Genomic DNA, 21,388 nt, shown 5'->3' with positions numbered 1-21,388 from the left:
GTGCCACATGGCACAGAAGGAACCAGACAGATGGCCCAGTCCAGGTAGGGACAGTCCCTTGCACAGACGCACTAGGTTCTGGAAGCATCTAGGCTCCACGGTATCACCGGAAGTACAACAGGAACGCTCCAGTCTGGAGGGACGACGGTTTTGAAATCTTTGAAAACGTCAACAAGAGTGACCCACGTGATGCACAGACCAGTGCAGCTCTCCTGCTACCTACAGATTTCATCAAAACCACACTTCCTACAGAACCAAAATCCTCTCGTGTTAGGAAGGCGTATGCAAAGAGAGCCACGCACTGGCCGCAATTCACAAGCTGGTCTCCTCGGAGGCCCTGAGTCTCAGCCTCGGTCCTGATGAAACACTACCCACCTGTTGTAACCTCGCTCAACAAGGGGAGAAGCGTGTGTTGTTGAGCCGATGACTCAATGTCCTTCGGGCGGAAATGGTCTTTTTGCAGATGCAAATGTGCGGTTAAAATCTCTCTTCTCTGCACGAATGAGTCAAGGTTGTTGTGGGGAATTCACATTCTGTGTAGACACGGACTCCAGCCACAGGTCCACGCCACAGCCCCTGCGCACACACACCTGTGGAGCACGCGGTGATGGGGTCCCAGGCCGAGGCCGCCTCTCCCGCAACCACAGGGCTGCCATGTGCTCTGACACGGGGCTGGGGCTGGGGCTGCGGTCGGGGAGAAGGAGGGGACACGTTTCCACTGTTCAAGAGCCCAGTCTGCGTGGGTGACTCACCCCTGCTCTGTTTTCACCGCCTCGGACCCCTTCCCCCACACGGGTTGCTGCCTCCCCTCCTCCTCCAGCAGGGGGACAAACGGCCCCTGAGCCTCAGGGGGACCAGCACCCACAGGCAGAGTGGAGGCGGCCGCACGGAGGGCCTGCTGGGACACCGGACTGGTCCCTGCCATCTAACTACGTGACTGTACTACAACCATCTCCCACCACTCAGCACTGGATGGTGCGGCCGCAAACCGCACATCCACTCCCCCTCCCGGTGACCTGAGTCAACGGCAGCTGCGGGGCGACCATCCCCCCCCAACCCCGCCAAGCCTGACACCGTCCAACCGCGTCCCCGACGGCCATCCCGGCCTCCCCACCAAGCCGCTCCCAGAGGGCGGGACGCGATTTTTGTCACAGACCTCCATGAGCATCATGACTGCCGACGCCAGGACCGTGTGTCCTCGGGCATCACACTGCTGAGAAGACCCTGTGGTCTGGCCCTGAACGTGTCTCCAGAGGCTGCCCTGATGGCCACAGGGGAAGCAGTATCTCTCTTAAGGGCTTGCGGCCTCAGAGGACATGAAAAAGGCAGAGCCGTGTCAGGGGTAACGTAGGGGCAACAACAAAACAAAACGGCCGCCAAACGACCCAGCACACAAACAGGTGCTTATTTTTATCATTTCCAATAACACATTATCTCACAAACTGCCGTGGGCATACATGTCCTGGCCGCGTTACCTGCATGGCCTCTGAATATCTTTGATATGACGACAGGGACCCTGTGCTCGGCGCCTCCCTGGAAGACAGGCAGAGAGAACGTTCCGTCACGATCAGCACAGACACGCGCTCAGAAAGAAGGTCGCGTGGGAGGAATGCGTTCCTACCTTTACGCTCAGGCCCAAGCCACCAACGGGCTGTCTGCGCAGCGTAACGGTTCTGTGCTTTAAAAAATTTTAGAAAACAAAACAAGTTTAGGTTAAAATGCATGATCAGAGAGTGAATGCAAAATGCAGACATACGTTCATTTAAAGTTAAGTAACTCTTTAAAATACACCTGCAGAGTGACACACGTTCACTTCCTGTCTGTAGTGTTACCTTGAGGAGCAGAGACCTGGATTAAAAACAGACACACAAGATCCAGGCCCTATTACGGCTGTTATTTAAACCCAAGGTGAATTCCTGCAAGCTGGCCGATCTTCCGGATCTTTCTCAAGGATCACAGGCCCCAGGAAATGGCCGTGCTCTCCCGATCTCAACCCGCCTTCGAATCCGTTCTTCCCACCAGTCCCCAGCCTGGCTCCCTCCCCTGCTGCCTCTCCACCTGGCACAACCGCCTTCAGGCCCAGGCCCGTTCTCAGGTAGTCAGAGCTGACCCCTGAATGATCACCATCTCCCGGTCCTTGGCCCACGGGGCCCAACCACGCGTGAAGGCGCCAGGGGTGGCAACGAGCTGGAAGTGCAGCGGTGCCCGGAACCAGCAAGGCCTCCAAACCGCATACACGTTCAATCCCCAGCTCCTGTTCTGCTTGGTCTAAACTGACCAATCGTTAACCAACTGCACCAGATCTGAGGGCGGAAGACAGGGGCCTGGGGTGGGAGGAAGGGGAGGGCCAGGCGCATCTGTGGCTCAGAAAGATCCCGTGGGAACAACGGCAATGACCCATGTTCTCTGCTCTGGAAGCGGAAGCATAGATGCTTTCAGACCAAACGGTGCTTGCAGAGCGCCGTGAGCAGGGACAGGCCATCAGGAGTGTGCTCGCGGAGCGCCGTGAGCAGGGACAAGCCGTCAGGGGGCCGTGGAGAGCCGTGAGCAGGGACAGGCCATCAGGAGTGTGCTCGCGGAGCGCCGTGAGCAAGGACAGGCCGTCAGGGGGCTGTGGAGAGCCGTGAGCAGGGACAGGCCATCAGGAGTGTGCTCGCGGAGCGCCATGAGCGGGGACAGGCCATCAGGAGTGTGCTCGCGGAGCGCCGTGAGCAGGGACAGGCCATCAGGGGGCCGTGGAGAGCCGTGAGCAGGGACAGGCCATCAGGAGTGTGCTCGCGGAGCGCCGTGAGCAGGGACAAGCCGTCAGGGGGCCGTGGAGAGCCGTGAGCAGGGACAGGCCATCAGGAGTGTGCTTGCGGAGCACCGTGAGCGGGGACAGGCCATCAGGAGTGTGCTCGCGGAGCGCCGTGAGCAGGGACAGGCCGTCAGGGGGCCGTGGAGAGCCGTGAGCAGGGACAGGCCATCAGGAGTGTGCTTGCGGAGCACCGTGAGCGGGGATAGGCCATCAGGAGTGTACTCGCGGAGCGCCGTGAGCAGGGACAGGCCGTCAGGGGGCCGTGGAGAGCCGTGAGCAGGGACAGGCCATCAGGAGTGTGCTCGCGGAGCACTGTGAGCAGGGACAGGCCATCAGGAGTGTGCTCGCGGAGCACCGTGAGCAGGAACAGGCCATCGGGGGGGCCATGTGGGCTCCTGCCCAAGCCGAGCATGCCAGCCGCCAGCAATGGGCCACAGGGACTGCAGGGCCGAGGGGGAAGCCAGTGTTTACAACGTGTCTCTTGCACAACGTGTAAAATCCAAGAGTGACTCCATTCTCAGGAGTGAATTCATCATAAGAAACCAGAGCCAACGTACCTCCTTTAGCGCACGTGTGGGAATCCGCTACCCGTGTGGATATTAACGGCAACACTGTGTTCTGAGTGTCCTGTGGCTGCAGCGTCTTCAGCTGGTGGCCGTTTGTATCATCACACGCAGAGAGAGAGCCGCGGGTCGGGGACGCTGGCTTCAGGGTAATGGATCACACTGTCTCCGTGTCCCGCACTGCCCGCGAGGGGGTGACGGTGAAGAGCAGGCCCGGCTCACGCCCGTTGACAGACTCGCGGGGGCTCCTTCCGGGCCTTTCCAAGTACTTAGCTGAACGCTGGAAGCACGTCTCATCCCTGCCAAGGGCAGACACACTCGGGACGTAAATCCCACGGTGCGTGGGGGTCTTCTGTCCGCAAAGTCTGGAGTCAGCTAGCGACTCAGCGGGAAAGGCAGAGGGGACAGTTACCGGCTGCCTCATCATTCAGCCTGAGTCCCTGCCGCGTGTGTGGTGACACCCAACGTGCCTCTGCGGGGAATATTCTAACCAAAGCCCAGAAAATAGTGTCATGTGATTCCACACCAGACAGCAATCTCCACCGCACGGAATTTGTCAAACATTCAATCGTGTTTTCCAACTTTCGCCATTAATGCGAGCATTTGAACCTCACGGAAAGCAAGCGGATATATTTTAGAGAAAATATGTTTGGAAAAGTGCCAAGTGTGTTTCTGTTGCGACAGACTTTGCCAAATGACACTGTAAATCAGTCATTTTATTCACATACCGATCTCAGGAGGAAACTTCAAATAAAACTTCAGAAAATGATCACCTGAGACAAAACAGGTTAATGCACACCAAAAATCTGGACTAACAGTCCCAACAGGTGAAAGCAGAAAAAATTTATGCAATGAGCCTCTTTACCATTTGTTCAGGAGAACTTGAAGTGACTGTTATCTGTTATTAATCCAGAACACTATTTATTCAAGTGCTCTATGCAATCTGCTAAAATTTCCTTTTGGAGCAAATGCACCCTGGTCACTTAACCCTCTGAGAAATTGAGTTTCTGCGTCTGGAAAGCAAGGATGACACTGTGTGTCCCACACAGAAAGTTGCTGTGGACTGAACTGTTCCCCTCAAGTCCCTATGTGGAAGTCCCATCCCTGTGTGACTACATTTGGAGGTAGAGTGAGGTTGGAGGGGTCACAGGCTGGGCCCCAGACCATGGGACTGCTGTCCCCGCAGGAGCAGGAAGAGGGGGACCCCAGAGCCCTCTCTGCATGTGCTCAGAGGAGAGCCTGTGGAGGGCACGGTTTTCCAAACTAAAAGAGGGCACCTGACCATCTGCGTGGTTCTGCGTGGGCAGCCTGGGCCCACGAAGACAGCCAGCGGAGAGAATTATGGGAAACCAGCAAGTGTCACAGAAACATCAGGATGTCAAGTCTCGTCATGAAAAACCTCTTCTTTCTGCTCTTCTAAACTCCCTCGCTGGAGCTTGTAAGAATCTCGCATTCAAAGCCGGGAGAAGGTTCAGCCAACCTGTGTTCTCACAATTGAAGATCATATAACTACCTAGGTTCTAACACGATTGTAGCATTGTCGTATTTAACAATTTTGTTTTTCAAAACAAGATTTGTAAAAGTTAGTGGATGGTTAAAACGAATAGGAAACACAACTTGTACAGCTTTTAGCTGAAAACGTCCACACAGCAACCCAGCTAAGGCCCCTCCTGTGTCCCGATGCTTCACGAACTCACAGCCAGGCCACAGACACAAGTTTCGAAAGCCCTTCTCTCAGCAGATGTGCAGACGGAAACTAGTGCTCTCAAAAGGCACCTTCTAATTCAACCAAAGCGGTCCTCTCTGACAAGCTCGCTCAGTGCACAACCGTGGGGCCAGTACCTCATCCATCGAGCCACGTTCTCCCCTTCTCTTCAGGGTTGGGGTGCGCTCACTTCCCAGAGCAATGAATTATGAATTCATTCAGATGTGAAGAGACTTGGGAGGACCAAGTTTGGAAACCTAAGGTAACTCTTCAATAAACTCTTTTCCAACCGAAGCCAGCTGCGCTTTTCACAAATATAAGAGATAAGGACCTTAAGAAAATATTCTGCTTTATCATTAATTCCAAACTGTTTTGACATTTACCTACTGCAGATTTATGGACCCAGAGAATCGAAAGCAAAAGGGAACCACAGAAAGGATATAAATGTAGGTGGATAAAAGCAGTAATAATGCATTTATTTTATCACAAACGAGCAATGATAGAATTTTGGGCATCGAGTATAGAATTTATCAGACATAGCCAGGACTTTGGCAGGCGTCATGATAACAAATTCATCCGTCTTGGGGAGTTTAATACAAGTTTAATTCTTTATTCCAAACTAAAATATCAGTTTGTTGCTATTCCTCACGGCACTTGTTACGTGAGAAATAAACTTAATTTTTGAAAATGACTTTAACAAGTTCACTACCCACCTCCTCACGCCCAGCTCCCCCCACTCCTGTGACGTCTTTCGGTCTCACAGCCTGAGTTTTGCATCTAATACATTGTTTAGCTGGTGCACAGATATTCCGATGCCGGGTGTGTTTTCATCTTTATCTCAAGACAGCCCCTCTACTCAGGTCTGCTGGGTCACTTTTCGTGTCTTGTCCTTGTGCCACCTCCGTAGCCTCCTGTGCCAGAGGCGTGCTACAAACCTGGCTGTTGCCGAGCCTAAGGTCCCCGAAGGTCAACGTCTGTTGCTTACAGTGGTTTAAAGTTCACTCATGAAGGACGTGACTTTCCAGCACTCCTGCTCCAAGCGGGGGAGAAAGTCAGCTGTCCTCTGACCTCTGGGCCCCGGGACTGCCTCCTGAGGTCTCATGCAGATGCAGCCAGGTCGTGGCAGGTGGGCCGACGCCAGCCCCAGGGGCCGGAAGCCTCCGCTCACGCCAGCTTGGCAGCCCCCGCCAGAACCGGGGATCCGTGTGCAAGAGCGTCCCCGGGTCACACCCTCACAGAGGAGCAGCTGAGACACTGCCCTGACCCCGTGACTAACTCCAGGAGCTTAGCTCGGTCGCTCTGAATCTTAGCGTCCCAAATAGCAACACGAGGACACAGAATCCACTGAAGTATGTGCCAGCCGCAAATTCGCCGGGACTCAAGGTAGCGAATACGATATAAATTTATTAAAATGTTCTCTTCATGCAGACCTTCCCAACCACATTAATTTAAGCCACAAGCATAAACTTACAAGTAGAGAAATGCAACGTGTCACGTGTACGGGGATGACTGTAAAATAAAATGATGTACACAAAACCCTGAAACACGAGAAAAAGCTAGGTCTCTCATGCTATAAGCACTCCTTCTCTTTAGGAGATAATGGGAAAATCCCAGGATTTGAAATATGCAAAACGCCATGTTGATCTCAATGGGAAGAAATATGAATGAAATAAGAATTTTCTGGTTTTAAACTCCAGTGTTGAACCGGCAGATTTAAAAAATCCTCTGGTTTTATGGAAGAGTCAGTGCAGTCCTGTCCTCCATCTTTTGTGATAAAAATAACATCCATCGTGAACTGACATTGCAGCGATTGCTTCGGCAGGGTCACGTCCACCCGTTCCCGTGTCTCGGACGCGCGCAATCCAGAAAGTGCGGCCGGAGGCGGGGAGCCCCCGCAGAGTCCGCCTGCGGGGTCGGGGGAGCCGGTTCCCGCCACCGCGCGGCTGGATCACCAAGCACGCGGCACGCGCACTTCGCCCCAAGGTCAGAGCGCGAAAGGCGGCAACGGTCACCAGCACCATTTCCTGGGAAGAAAACGGACATCGAGGACGAGAACTCCATGGGCCTGCTGCATGTGCGGCTGCAGAACGACCCTGACGTCAGGTGCTCAGGGCGGTCCCGGCCCCCGGGGCAGAGTCACCCACGGCAGGTACGTGACGTCAGGTATGTGAAGTGTCCAGGACGGTCCCGGCCCCCGGGGGCGGAGTCACACACGACAGCAATGACGTTTAATGGTAGTTTTAAGTCTTGTGGTCCTACTGATAAGCTAGTTTCTGCTGGAATTTAGTATCTATACTGTGTGCCCAGTAAATAGGTGTTGCACCGAATCTGACACGTAAGTGTCACGTCCTGGCCACAGAGGCTCGGGGTTCGGCGGCGTGTAAAACCCCGACTTGTTTCTTCTGTTGACGCACCGTGGACTGACTAGACCTTCCACTCCTGCCCTTCGGAATAAGCTTCAAGGGAATAATCGTCCTCGGCCAGGTGCGGCCTCCTTGGAAACGTCCAGTTCCACAGGCGCGGTGAGAGCTCCCCAGAGGTGTTCTGGATCCCATTCCAAAATCAGCTGTGACCTTTGTTAAAAATAGTCTTCTCGGTCTCCAGACACATGGTGTATTCTTAGGCAAGACAGCTGTTATTTTTATAACCAACTGAAGAATGCAGTGCTTCAGCCCTCCAGCAAACTAATGGGGCTGCACCCAATCTGCTCTGTGGCTGGGATACAGGAGTCTGATCTCAGGTTGCTGACTGTTTCCCCCGGAACCGCCCCCCAAACCATCCAGCACAGGGACACGTGTTTCTTCACCAGAACATCCACGATTTTGTAGGAGGAGAAGCAGGGAACCCACAGAGAACACTGGAAGTGCGGCCGGCAGACACAGTGGTCACAGACCCAAGCCCCGTGTGCCCCCCACCCACTCTCCAGAGCGGGCGAGTTAAGGTCAGTCCTGGGGCCGTTCACAGCCCTCAGCGAATCACTGGAAATTATAAACATAAACTGACAGGTCCGAACACACACTCATTTATCCTAGGAAGGAACTGATCACTTTCATCAAGGACTTAACCTTAGGCCAAGAATCTGACATTATGAATAAAGAATGTATTTTTCCTGGACAACTGAGCACAGAAACACTGAATGTTTTTATTATAAGTTGTCAGGGATTCTCTACAGATTATAAAGTCACTCTGAAGAAGGATAATTTTTTAAGCAGTTCCAAACTCTTTGCTAACCCTCTGCTCCCCAGTCCCATGCCACCAAGTACTCAGAACAGGTAGAGGACAGAAGGGGACAGTAGGTTGAATGAGGGCTTAGTGCCTGGGCTGCAGGAAGGTGGACCCCAACGTCCAACCCGACCCTCGATTCAAGGGAGGAACAGCGGAAGGAACTGTCCTCCACCCCCATCACAGTCGCCTCACCCGTCCTGGATGGCAGGGAGCATCCGGAACAGGGGCAGTGACCTGAGACAGGTGGGGCACAGAGGGACACTTCCAGTGGAAGCCACGAGCACTTGCGTTCTCAGGGCCACGTGTGCGTATGACTCACACAGGAGCCCGGCGTCGCTTCCGTGTGGGGCACGTCGGGCTCCCCCAGGCAAGACATCACATTGGCAGCATCTGCACCTACCGGGAAACGCCGATTTGAGAGAAATGGCCAGTTTACTTCATTTCCAATCGAAGGTCATGAGGACCCAGGCAACTGTGAATGTAAGAGCCCGCACTCTCCCAACAGCCCTCCCTGGACTGGGGAAAAGGAATGACCTGGGGTATTAGCAAAGGCACAGAAAAAACTTATTTTCAGCTACATGATTCCTTGAGTCTCTCTCTGTTTTTGTAGCTCCTGGGTGGGAGCATTCAAAGGACAGAGCAGCGAGACGTAGATTGTATATGCATAGATTTATATATTTCCAATTATGAGTCCAGCAGAAGGAAAACAGGAAATTGGCTACAGTTTTAATATAGCACACTTAATACAGCATACTGTATATTAAATATATCGTGTGAAGCATACTATATATTAAATATATCATGGACAGTATACTGTATGTTAAACATATTGCATACAGTATGCTATATATTAAAATATCATTTACAGCATACTGTGTATTAAATATACCATATACAGTATGCTGTGTATGAAATGTATCACGCACAGTATAATGCATATTAAAATACATCGTGTACAGCATACTGCATATTAAGTATACCACATAGGGTAGCCCTGTTTGAGTTAAACTGAAACAAAACCAGCCAAAATTATTCTTCCTCATCTTTATTCGACATTTTATTGCCTCTAATCAGTAAGTTTCTTGCCTTAAGAAAAGTTCATTTGTAAGAGACTGAAGCCAAAAGTGGCAGGAGTGCCTGTTTATGTCCCCAGACGCCAGGGACAGAGCTGACACCAGGCACCAGAAAATGGCCGCTGCACATGGTTCTAGACAGAGACCTCCCGGCTGAGGTTTCCGCCAGCAGACGACCTCTCACACTATGTCCTTCCATTTCCAATGAGGTTGTGTCACGTTCCATCCCGTGGTGCGTGGGGCCATTTTCACATAAAGGTCCTTAAGGGAAACCCATCAGCAAAGGAATGGCGGGAGTCAGGGAGACGGTAAAGGGGTCCACCTGGAACCTGATGTCTGGGGACAGTTAATGGGGGAGGGGCTCTTCCTCAGCAAACAGCCCGAAGGAAACAGGAAAGCGGCCTCACCCAGTTAGGCCTTCCCAGCGCGTCCACACGACGCCCGGCGGCGGCGCAGGGCACTTACATGTGTGCCGTGGCTGCTCCCGCGGACACAGACCACGTCCTGTTTCTGAATCGTGAGGACCTCTCTCGTCAGCTTCAGGCGGACGTCGCAGGGGCTTCCAGACCCTTCGTGGTGCAGCAGGGCGAGGCCGGTTCTGGTCTGAGGGGGCAAAGCGGAAACGGGCCAAGGGCGTGAGCGCCACAACAGGACCACGGCCCCTCGCCCACCAGCCCATGGGACCCGCCTGCACTGACCACACAGGGCAGCACATCTGCCTCCCATCTGACCAGGGCTCCGGCGACTGGCCTAACACACGGGAAGTCTAAGTTTTGAATAACCGTTGCTGAACAGTTTTTACAGGATTTGAGTAAATATGTTTTTAAAAGAAAATTGGCCAGGATTTTCTTCAAAATATTGAAGTATTATTAGTATTTTACTTAAAGCAATTTCTTCTGCCTTTAGAAAGGCTTTTCTACTTTAACCAAAGCTATTTAAATGAAAACCATGACTTTAGAAAGATTCAGATAATACTTGGATGAAGATTTGTTGGAGTAGGAAATGTTGAAAATAATCATTAAACGGACACCGACTTCCTCGGAAGTACCAGGCAGGGCCCGTGCGCCAGGCTCCTCCAGGGCGGCCTCTGCCTTTGCGGGAGCCCGGGGACGAGGGGGGGCTTCCTTCTGACACCAGACAAAGCAGTCAGAAAACGGAAGCAGCGGTCAGGAGGGAATCTAAGTAAAGAAGATGGCGTGCCAGGCCTTGTCCGCAGAGGAGAAGGGGGAGTCGGAAAGACGTCTCTGGATAAATGAGGGGGCCTCCTGGTGCGTGAAAATCGCGGTCGACCGGGTGCCCCCAGCTGGGCCCCGGCGGTCGGGCCTCAGGTGCGAGCAGGCTGGCATTTCCGTCCTGTCGAGCGGCAGGGGCCGCGTGCAGGGCGCTACCCGCGCGGCCCCAGGTGGTCACCCTGCGCGCCAGGAAGGAGGGCGGGGGAGGCAGGAGGATGACTGGTGAGGTGGCAGGCGCTGCACCCTCAGGCCAGGGCCACGTGGATGGGCCCGCGAGAGGGAGGCCCAGCGAGGTGTGAAGGATGACGCCGTGGTGCCAGGGCAGCTCCAGGCCACTAAACGTGGCTGCTCGGGAATGACCGGGCGCCCACAGAGCACCAGTGCCCGCACCGGTCTCCCCTGAGACCACGCCTGAATCTGCGTGGGGTGCGGTCTGAGCCTCAGGGTTTTAGAAGCTTGCCAGATGCTTCTATTAACAGGAGAGTCAGGGGAGGAAGGGCTCAGAGCAAGGGGGAACGGCGTCCGGAACGCTCCCTGGAAACGCAGACCCTTGGCCCACAGACCCTCCCACCCAAACAGAACCTGCGCTTCCCCCCACCCCAGGTGACGCCGGCGCGGAGAAAGCCGCGTCCTGCCGGGTCAGACTGCGCGACAGTACCGCCCACCCGCACTCCCGGCACGGCCGCGCTCACCCACGACCACGCCGACGCACTCGCGCAAGGCTGCCGTCCGCACAAACAGCTGCGCCACAGACAGCCCGTTCAAAACTCTGCTTGATTTAGAAAGTACACAAATAGGAGCCGTAAGGGCGTCTGCAAACCCGTCGGGCGTCTGGACGCGCTCGGCCTACACGCACCCCGTCTGCCAGCTGCCGGGGCCGGAGCCGACGTGGCTCCGTCACGCGTGGCCGCCGGGGCCGAGCGCTGCACGCAGGTGTCTGCACAGGGCTGGCCCCCACACCCACGCTCCGGAACCCGGGAACCCGGGAACCCAGCCGTGGTTCTCTTCCTCTCCTGGCCTCGGCAGGTGGCTGAGAAGCAGGCACCAGAGTCGCCAAGCCTTTGCGGGTGAGCAGGACAACCCCGACCATCACCAGTCCCACCCGACAGGGAAAGCGCCCCCTGACCCGCTCTCCCTCCGACCTCCTGGCGCCCCGCCTGGCGGGCGGGCGGGCGGGCACACGGGCTCCCCAGAATCCTTCACTAGAGACGTGCCCACAGCCAGGAGCGTCCCCTGGCCAGCTGTGGGTGCCACGTGGCATCAGGACCGTCTGCTCTCACTCTGCGGCTGGAGCAGCAGGGGCTGGAGGAACGCGTGTAACTTAAACACGTCCCTGTAGAAAGACACCTGTGTGACCTGCTGTCGGTCATGTGACTTTGGGCGCGTTATTGCACTTCTACGCAAGACTAGGTCTTCGTGGCCGCTGCGTGTGTTCATAATGACGACAACTTTATTCACTCTGACGGAGAATGACACTGTCCGCTCTCAGACCAACACGGGAGCACGGAGATGACATGCACACGAGATGACTCAAACACGGCAAAGCGCCACCTGATTTAGCAGGACCCGCTCTGAACTCTCTCTTGCCGGAACGTTCTTGCTGGACCTAACTTATTGTTCCTTCACTTGCTCTTGGGAAGGTGCTGCCCGAGAGTGACCACGTCTGTGAAACCTTCAGGGGCCTGTGGATGTCGGACGAAGCCGCTTCCCACGTGCCTGGGCCGCTCCTGTGTTAACTCCGCTAATTACAACAGCCCCGTCCTCCCTTCCGTGGAGGCAAGATGCCCACTCTCAGCAGTACTGAGCTCAAACCTCTCGAAGTGTAGGGGAGTCCCCCACACTATAAATTCCACGGCTTGTTCTCCTGGTATGAAGGTTCGAAAAATGCTGCTAAAATCTCTCACCCAACCACCGTTCCTTCGTCTTCCACATTTCCCAGAAGCGTGTTCTTTTATGGGACTTCACTTCGTACATTTAAAGCCAAAAACGTCAGGGGGGAGAGCCATCGCCGAAGCTCACAAGGTCACCGTGCGTCACAGGCTGGGCAGCGCGATCTCACACGGGGCAACTTCTCTGGTTCCATCCTAAGCAGCAGATGTGACATCCACCTAAGGGAGCCCTGATCTGTCTGCATCGCTCCTGCGACAGTGTGACCGGACGTGACCGTACGTGGCGGCCCCTCCCTCCTTCCCCCAGACACATGGACGGAGAGCTGGGAAGGCGTCAGCGCCTTCCTGGAGGCCCCCTCCCCTCCACCTGCCACAGGCCCTTGGCTTCTCCTCTGCTCTCCTGCTGGCTCGTCGATGTTCTCCCACTCTCCACCCACAGTCGCCCAAGGGCCTCTATGCGGACACCCTGCCTGTCCCCTCACACCCACCTGGCCAATGCCTAACCCCCAATTCCTCCCTTGTCCACGGCCCTCCGAGAGGCGTCCTACCCGACGGCCTGACCACGGGGCCGATGGCCTGCCCCCCGCTACCTGGTGGGCCAGATGCCGGAGGAATGCAGACCTCCCAGCGAAGCATCCTGACGCGGAGGGATCGATAAACCACTTTCTGGCCTTGGTGATGGACCTTACTTTTCTTCATCGTGACCAGCGCCTGCTGATTTAGGGCAGGATTTCAGTGAGAACACAGGTCAGTCTCACTGACGGGCCAGGCGAGTTGTAGGAAGCAGATGGGAAGACAGGGCGATGGCTTCCCACTTGCACGGGAGATGCTCAGGCTATTTTAACGTCCTTCTCGCACATCTTGGCGTGCGTGTGTGCTCAGCTTGCGAGAAAGTCACGCAGTCTTCATGCAGGGATGGGCCTTTACGGTATCGCTTTTTCATTAACATTTATAAACCCTACACACGTTTGCTAAACTGGCCAAGTATGACTCAAAGAAGTCTTTCTTCAGGTTAATTATAAAACGTGCGTGCTTCTGTTCTGTTTAAGTACGTCTGTTACTAGGAACACCTCATGAGGGGAAGGCATTGGCAAAGGCACTGACGTCACTATGTATCATTATGTATTCTCCAAACCCACGGTGAAGCCCCAGGGGGGGAGGGTTAGTAGATTGTCGTGTTGTGTTCCACTCGCTGCCCTCAGAACCACCAAGCAGCACATACAGACAAGAAGCTTCCCGTTCAAGGGAAAAAAGAAATGGGACCAGCTGCAGATCAGAGGCAGGACACAGTATTTCAGGACCCTGTGAAATGCAGCAAAATGAGGAAAGAGTCTGACCACCGATGCAGAACTCCTCACACTTGGGAAGACACATGTTTCTCCAAACGAGAGTGCACATTCCTGAAGGGTAATTTAATGATGCTCTATTTAGAACGACAGACCTGAGGATCGTAGGCCAAAAACAATGCAGATTCAATACCGTCAAGATACGCTGCTGTTGCTGTGGGGTTTCGGAGAGAAAGCGGATGGCCATAACCTGGACGACAGGAGAGAGCCAGCCAGCCCGGCTCGGAAGGGGATGCGTGTTGAAGAGGAAAGCGACATGAGCATACTTAGAAGAAAGTCCATGACGAAATGTGTTAACGTCAAGTGAAGCAGTGAGGGTGTCCACCGAATCCCACAGACGTGTGCAGGCAGGCAGGGGACGAAAATCACACGAGAGCTCACCAGCACGTAACTGATGTCTGCGGAGCGGAGAATGGACCGAAGGAGCGGGAGCGACAGTCCTCCTAATCACAGAGAAGTGTCCGGAAAACTCAAATCCACCCACCAGGAGGACACAGCTGGACCTGTGGGGACTCACTTGTCTTGGTCAACAATCAACCCCAAAGCACAGAAGGAAGCCATACAATTAGGGTTTTTGTCTTCTTATAATTTAGGGGAACGGATATGTCTGCTAAAGAATCTTCACCTTGGCTAAAAACCCTGAAATGCTGAGTAGCTTTTTGTCCGTGCTGTAATGGGTATGTTTTATTTTCTCCATTAGGCTTCTCATGCTCAAACTGTGTCATTTTTGACAAGAAATAGGTTTAAAGTACAGGTTTCACGCCACTGCACACCCCCAGGCTGGCTGTCATCAGAACGTGGAAAGGAGCGGTGTTGGTGAGGCTCGGCACATGAGGACCCCTACGTGCCTTTGGAAGAGCCTGGTGCTTCCTCCCGGTGATTAAACACGGAGTGCCCACACCGGCCGCCAAATCCACTCCCACGTACAGACCCAGAGAGTCAAACACGTATCCGCACAAAAACGTGTCCCCAAGTGTCCACAGCAGTGTCCCTCAGAACAGGCAAAAACAACCCAAATGCCCACCAGGTGACGTGTGGCTACACACACGTGTCCTACCCCGAAGGTGGAATCACATTAACGACAGAAATGGAGTTCTGGCACACGGAGCGCTGTGGCCGAACCCTGACTGCTTCGTGAGAGAGAGCAATCAGCCACGGATAACACCACGACCCCGTGTCCACAGAAGGCCCAGGGAAGATCCACAGAGCACAGACTAGTGGATGCAGGGGTGGGGGCCGGGGGCGTGTGCAAGGACCAGTCGGGACACGGCGTTTCCTTCCGGGGGATAAAAATGTCTGGCACAGCTCCGCAAGAAGTGAACCACCGACCTGTATGCTTTGAGTGCAGGCCTTGCGGTCTGTGAACATCTCAACGAGCCCTTGTACACAAAATGTATTTCAGGTTTTCTGAGTAAGATGGCAAGTTTGATCTCAGCCCCGACCCACTGAATGGACAGATAAGTTGTTGGTGACATAACCCTACCAATGATTAAGAGAATGCACGGGGCGCCTGGGGACTCAGCTGGTTAAGCTCCCGACTCTTGATTTCGGCTCAGGTCATGGTCTCGCGGGTCATGGGATGGAGTCTCAAGCTGGGCTCTGGGCTGACGGCTCAGAGCCTCTTTGGGGTTCTCTCTCTCCCTCTCTCTCTGCTCCTCGCCCATGCTCGCTCTCTCGCTCTCGCTCCCTCTCTCAAAACCAAAAACAGAAACCGAAAAACCTGAAGAAGAGAGAATGGAGGTGCTCGCACACCATAAACCACGTGAAACAGCTTCTACACGACGACGCCGAAAAATCATGTGGGTTCTGTGCAGCCATCGTCATGCTGTCTGGGAATGAAGGGGAGACCCTTAGAGGCAGCAGCTGTATATACAGGTATTTTTGCACATCCTGTATTTACACGAAGTGTGGGCCGAGGCAGACACGACCAGAAGCCACGTGCCACGAGTCAGGGAGGAGACGATGCGTGGCAGGCGCCCTGCGGGAACGCGCCAGGGTCCCACGTGTGGACAGGGTGCCGCCGGGCGGCTCCGGCTCAGGACGCCCTAGGTCGTGGCCCCCAGGCACGTGGGCTCCCTGCCTCGAGGAGCAGCGTGCAGGGGTGTGCAGAACCCAAGGGCGGGTGGCAGCATGACCAGGGTGGCGAGAGAAAGCTGTGCCCACCCGGCCACCAGCCGCTCTGACCTGGCCGGTTCTCGCTCGCCCGTGCCCACGGACTGGGAACGGCGGGCTTACCTGGCAGGCAGGCGGGCGACACCAGACAGCCGCACCCACACAGGGGTGTCTGTGACTCACAACAGCCTTTCCTGTACTGGTTCGCTGGTCTGCAGCGTGTCAAAGCGAACCACCGTCCGTATTTGCCTACCGCTGAGAAGTGGGAAACTCGGTGGGAAGAGCAGGGCTGAGTCAGTGTGTATTTTAAGAATATACAGTTGCTAACAATATAGGGATCAGCTGGAAAAACCAGAGGAAAGTTACACCAAATAAAATTACTGCAGGAAACGAGACAGTGTATTAAATTTTCAGTTCGATGTCTGCAGTGCCACTTGAGAAGATAATAGTGTCTATAAGCCAAAGTAGAGAAGACTGAATGAAATAACCCGATGGAGAAACGATGCCAAGTGAAAGCCACAGCGGGCAGTGGCCTGCATCTGCACTGCAGGTGACAATTTTCAGTAAAAATTAAATTGTCAAAACTCAAGCAGACTTGGAGACAATGAACAGACTCACAATTTTGTCAACACCATCTTTTTTTTTTTTAAAGTTTTTTCTTTTTTAATGTTTATTTATTTTTGAGACAGAGAGAGACAGAGCATGAACGGGGGAGGGGCAGAGAGAGAGGGAGACACAGAATCGGAAGCAGGCTCCAGGCTCCGAGCTGTCAGCACAGAGCCTGATGTGGGGCTCCAACTCATGGACCGCGAGATCGTGACCTGAGCCGAAGTCAGACGCTTAACCGACTGCGCCACCCAGGCGCCCCAACACCATCTTTATAAATGATCCAAAGCTCAGATGGTTATGAGCACATCCTTTGAAACTTTCAAGGAAAGAAATCCTATGCTGTGTGAAGTATTCCCAAGTATAGGAAAGAGGGAATTACTCCCACCACATCCGACAGAAAAATTAAAAAACCTGACAAAGAAAAAGAACAAAAATAAATGAAGAACAAAGTCTCACTTTGGAATAAAAATGGACCGTCTTCGGCACTCTGATAATAGAATTCAAGAACAGAACAAAAGAATAATATTGCAACTACACAGAAATAGTTACATGTCCACAAAATAATATCCTAATGATCGTAAGTAACAAATCACCTAAGTAAACCAGAAGGAAAAATCTTATGATCTTGTTAACAGATATCAGAAAGTTATTATAAAACACTTCAATTATCATCACTACCATCTAACGTTCTGAAAAAACAGAGCTAAATTAGTAAGGCAGTAAATAGAAATATGGTGTTTAATGACTGGAAAAGGAGAAGAAAAAATTATCATCATTGTCAGACAATGCAATTGTTTATCTTGCAAAAAAACAGATCTCCCACACACAGAAGGGAAATAGTTGTTTCGAGTTTAAAGAGCTTTTCATGAAATCTGCAGACAATAAAATAAAGACAAGAAATAAACTGAAGACACACAAAAATATACAAAAAAAGTTGAAAAGGACAGTGATGTATAAACTAGGGAAATCTGAACTCCCCAAAGGGTATCAATCCAATTTAAACCAATTTATGAAAAAAAAACCCCAGATTTTCCAGCAACAATAAAAAACATGACAACAAAACACTGATAAAAGGAACAATAAATCAAGAAGATACAACAACCAAGACCACACACATACGCGGCAAATATTTAAGATAAAAAAAAAACCCAATAACCAAATATTGCAAATAAACAAAATTAAAGCGGCAGCTGGAGATTTGGGTCCACCTGTCTGCCCATCTGCCATTAGAATAAAAGGAAAATAGGCAAAGGTACAGAAGATGTGAAACATGATTATGAATCTGAAAGAAACAGCCATGAATTTAAAAAGTTCTTTGTTTAAAAAGCTCAGTCAGTTGAGCATCCAACTTCGGCTCAGGTCATGATCTCACAGTTTGTGAGTTCGAGCCCTGTGAGTTCGCCCCCGTGAGTTTGAGCCCCGAGTTCGTGCTGATAGCTCAGAGCCTGGAGCCTGCTTTGGATTCTGTGTCTCCCTCTCTCTCTGCCCCATCCCCACTCATACTCTGTCACTCTCTGTCTTAAAAAAAAAAAAAAAAACATTAAAATAATAGTAATAATAATAATAAATAATAATAATAAAAAGTTCTCGTTTTAGGAGCTCCTGGCCGGCTCAGTCAGTGGAGCGTGTGACTCGATCTTGGGGCCATGAGTTCGAGTCCCACACTGGGTGTAGAGTTTACTTTAAAAAATAAAACAAAACCAAACAAAACTCACTTCAGAGTCCCCCATGGAGCACAGCCCCAAAGCAACCACAGAGCATCATGGTCAGTCAGAATGCAGTCTCTGACCATAACACCAACTTACGGACAGACATCAGAACACAACACCAACTGACAGAGAAAAGAACACAGCAGGTTATGAACTGAATGAAAATAAAGATATTACTTCAAAACTTCCATGAATTTGCTTAATATACCCGACAGATAGGTGAAAACAATAAAACCAGAAGTTTAGGTGAGGATATGAAGAAACTAGAGACACTCTTGTACATGCAGGGCGCCCAGACTGGAGCGCACCCCTGCCACGGGCTCCTGAGTTACGCAGTAAAGACGCATGGACGAATCCCACCCCAGCAACCCTGCCCTGGAGCACATGACCAGAGACGCTCCTTGCAGGTCCACAGATAAAGTATAACAGGACTCAGTCCCAAAGAAACGTTTCTGGAACGGCCAACTAAGAACATCTGAAAATCCACACCTCCAAAAAGGCCGGACGATATTGGCAAATATCACCCGGTACAACCATTCACAATGAACAAAATTAACCAAAGGTCAAGGGGAGAAGGAAGGTCAAGGGCAGAAGAGGGTCAAGGATAAAAGTCAAGGGCAGAAGGGGGTCAAGGATAAAAGGTCAAGAGCAGAGGGAGAGTCAAGGGAAGGGGGAGGTCAGGGAAGAAGGGGGTCAAGGATAAAAGGTCAAGGGCAGAAGGAGGGTCAAGAGAAGGAGGTGAAGGGAAGGAGAGGTCAGGGCAGAAGAGGGTCAAGGATAAAAAGGTCAAGGCAGAGAAGGCTGCTGCATTCCCCGGGTGAGTAAGGATGGGGAGATGTGGGTGGAATCCAGACGCCCCCAAAGGCAGAATCGGCAGGCAGTCCTGATGGCTGGGTATTGGCTGGGGGGGGGGGGGAGGGGGTGGCGCTCAGGGGCCAGGACTCCAGGGGGAGGAAGTAAGAGGACACACGAAGGGCCAACAATGACTATTCTCTCAGAAACACAGAGTTTCTCTCACTCATTTTCCTGGAAGTTTCATTTATTTGTACTTTTGGATGTTGGCAAATGCCCATCTACAATTTGCCAAACCTGCTTCCAGAGGGGACGTCTGTGTGCTGTGACCCCGTGACCCCTAGTGACTTGTCCGCGCATCACACAGCCGGTGTGGAACCAACACGGAGGACACCGAGGGCACCAAAAATCGGGAGAAGGAGGACTAGTTTCCTGCCCTGTATTTTATTCGGAATCCAGGTTTAGTGCTTGGAGAGTAACACCACCAGAGAGTCTGATTAATAATCCCGAAATTCCATAAAACAACGCTAGAGCGGTTTCCAATTAAAAGCCGTGTGTCCGCATCTGGCGCTGAACACTGCAAAGGACTTTCAAAAATTAACTGTCCAGTAATGACTGATAGCTGTTTGCTTTTCCAGACATTGATTAACAATTCATATTCAAATGATGTATTGCTTTTGGGCTGGTTTTAAAAGATGTATCCTAAATTCTGTAAATATGCAGCAAAAGGAAGTCAAGTGACAAATTTGTCATGCTGACTTGGAAGCAGAACTTTTGGGTTTGTGACCTAGTCCAACAAATCGATGCTCTCGTGGGACCCAAAGGTTCGAATCTCTCCAACGCAGTCAGTCTGTCCCAGGGTCTCACATGAATGAACGATGCTGCCCATGGTGTCACAGGCAGACCCGTCCTCGGAGCTCCGGGAAAACCCCACGGCACACGGCCCTCCCAGGGCGCCCGCCCAGCGCAGCCCTGCCCGCACCTGACCTGCGGCCTGCCTCGTGGTCAGCTCTCAGTCTCCAGGCACCACAAGTCCCCATGGTTACTCGGAGCCGGAACGACCACTGTCCTGCCCGGACACCGTCCCAGTACCAGTAGGTCCCCACTGCCCCGAAGTGAAAACCCGAGTTGACCCCCTGTGATCTCCTCCCAGTTTATTAAACAGACTCCACGAGATTCCCGTCAATGATGCGACAGACGTGTAGTCTGACACTGGGTGAGATGAGGGGGAGTGTTTTATAGTTTGAGTCTTTATACTAACTATTTAATCCATTTGGAATGCATGTAGCGGGTCATAAATATTTTTTCAAAATAACTAACAGATTACATCAATACCGTCTCCTTCACACTCCCACAGCCTTGCTGTCAGCGCTGGACTCTGTTCGGACCGGCTGCACCGCGTGGATCCGCGTCATTGGTCTCGCGTCCGCGCCATGCTGTTCCGACGACCACAGTGCTGACGGTACACTGACACTTGGAGGGAGGGTCAGCGTCTTTTCCCTGTTTTGGTTTTCCCTTCATTCCCACCTGCTCGTTTTTGCAGTGAAACTTCAGAATCCATTTATTTTATTTAAAAATACTCTAGGCGTTTTGATTGGTGTTATGCTGAAACCATGAATTCATTTGTAGAGAAAATACAAATTTACTCTCCCGTATCACTTCCTGGTGTAACCTTATTCAGTGAAGTCACGTATTTATTTATTTATTTATTTATTTATTTATTTATTTTTAATGTTTATTTATTTTTGACAGAGAGGGACAGAGCATGAGCGGGGGAGGGGCAGAGAGAGAGAGGGAGACACAGAATTCGAAACAGGCTCCAGGCTCTGAGCCGTCAGCACAGCGCCCGACGCGGGGCTCGAACCCACAGACCATGAGATCATGACCTGAGCCGAAGTCAGACACTTAACCTACCCCAGTCACATATTTATTTAATAAACAATCTTTTGGTTTTCTTCACACTGATCGTCACTTCACTTGGAATTTTCCAAATAGATGTTCTCTTCGACTTTACTTTCTAAGTAAATCTGGGATCATCAAACTGGCCCACAGATCAGACATGGCCTGGCCCACGCACGCCCACGCCTTCGCTTCCCTGACAAGGGCAGACGCGGTCGCCGAGACAGAGCCCACACAGGGGCCTCTACTGAAATAGGTTTTGCGGGTGTGACACGTATACTGCTTTGCCCACATCTCCAGCTCTTCTAGTAAGTTCCCTCATACGTACCAGCCTAGACTTTCGAGTGCGTTTTCTCCCCTGTGGTCACAGGGCAAGAGGCCACGGAGCCCAGCGCAGCCGCACTTCTGCACACAGATGTGAGCAAGGACCAGCTCTC

At 52.3% G+C, this 21,388-nt stretch overlaps 1 protein-coding gene across 1 annotated transcript in view; it reads right to left on the bottom strand.

Annotated features, from left to right (window-relative positions):
• Window positions 1-21,388, bottom strand: part of SNTG2 (syntrophin gamma 2) — a 180,065-nt gene that overhangs the window by 118,585 nt on the left and 40,092 nt on the right. Inside the window, exons 2-4 of the mRNA XM_058682379.1 lie at window positions 9,829-9,966; window positions 1,622-1,678; window positions 1,476-1,533 (exon numbers count right to left, since the gene is read on the bottom strand). Of these exons, the coding sequence (XP_058538362.1) occupies window positions 1,476-1,533; window positions 1,622-1,678; window positions 9,829-9,966 (253 nt within the window). The remainder of the gene's footprint in view (window positions 1-1,475; window positions 1,534-1,621; window positions 1,679-9,828; window positions 9,967-21,388) is intronic.

The sequence above is a fragment of the Neofelis nebulosa genome, chromosome 9 (assembly GCF_028018385.1).
Source record: "Neofelis nebulosa isolate mNeoNeb1 chromosome 9, mNeoNeb1.pri, whole genome shotgun sequence".
Lineage (NCBI taxonomy): Eukaryota > Metazoa > Chordata > Mammalia > Carnivora > Felidae > Neofelis > Neofelis nebulosa.
This window is presented reverse-complemented; position numbering and strand designations above follow the sequence as displayed.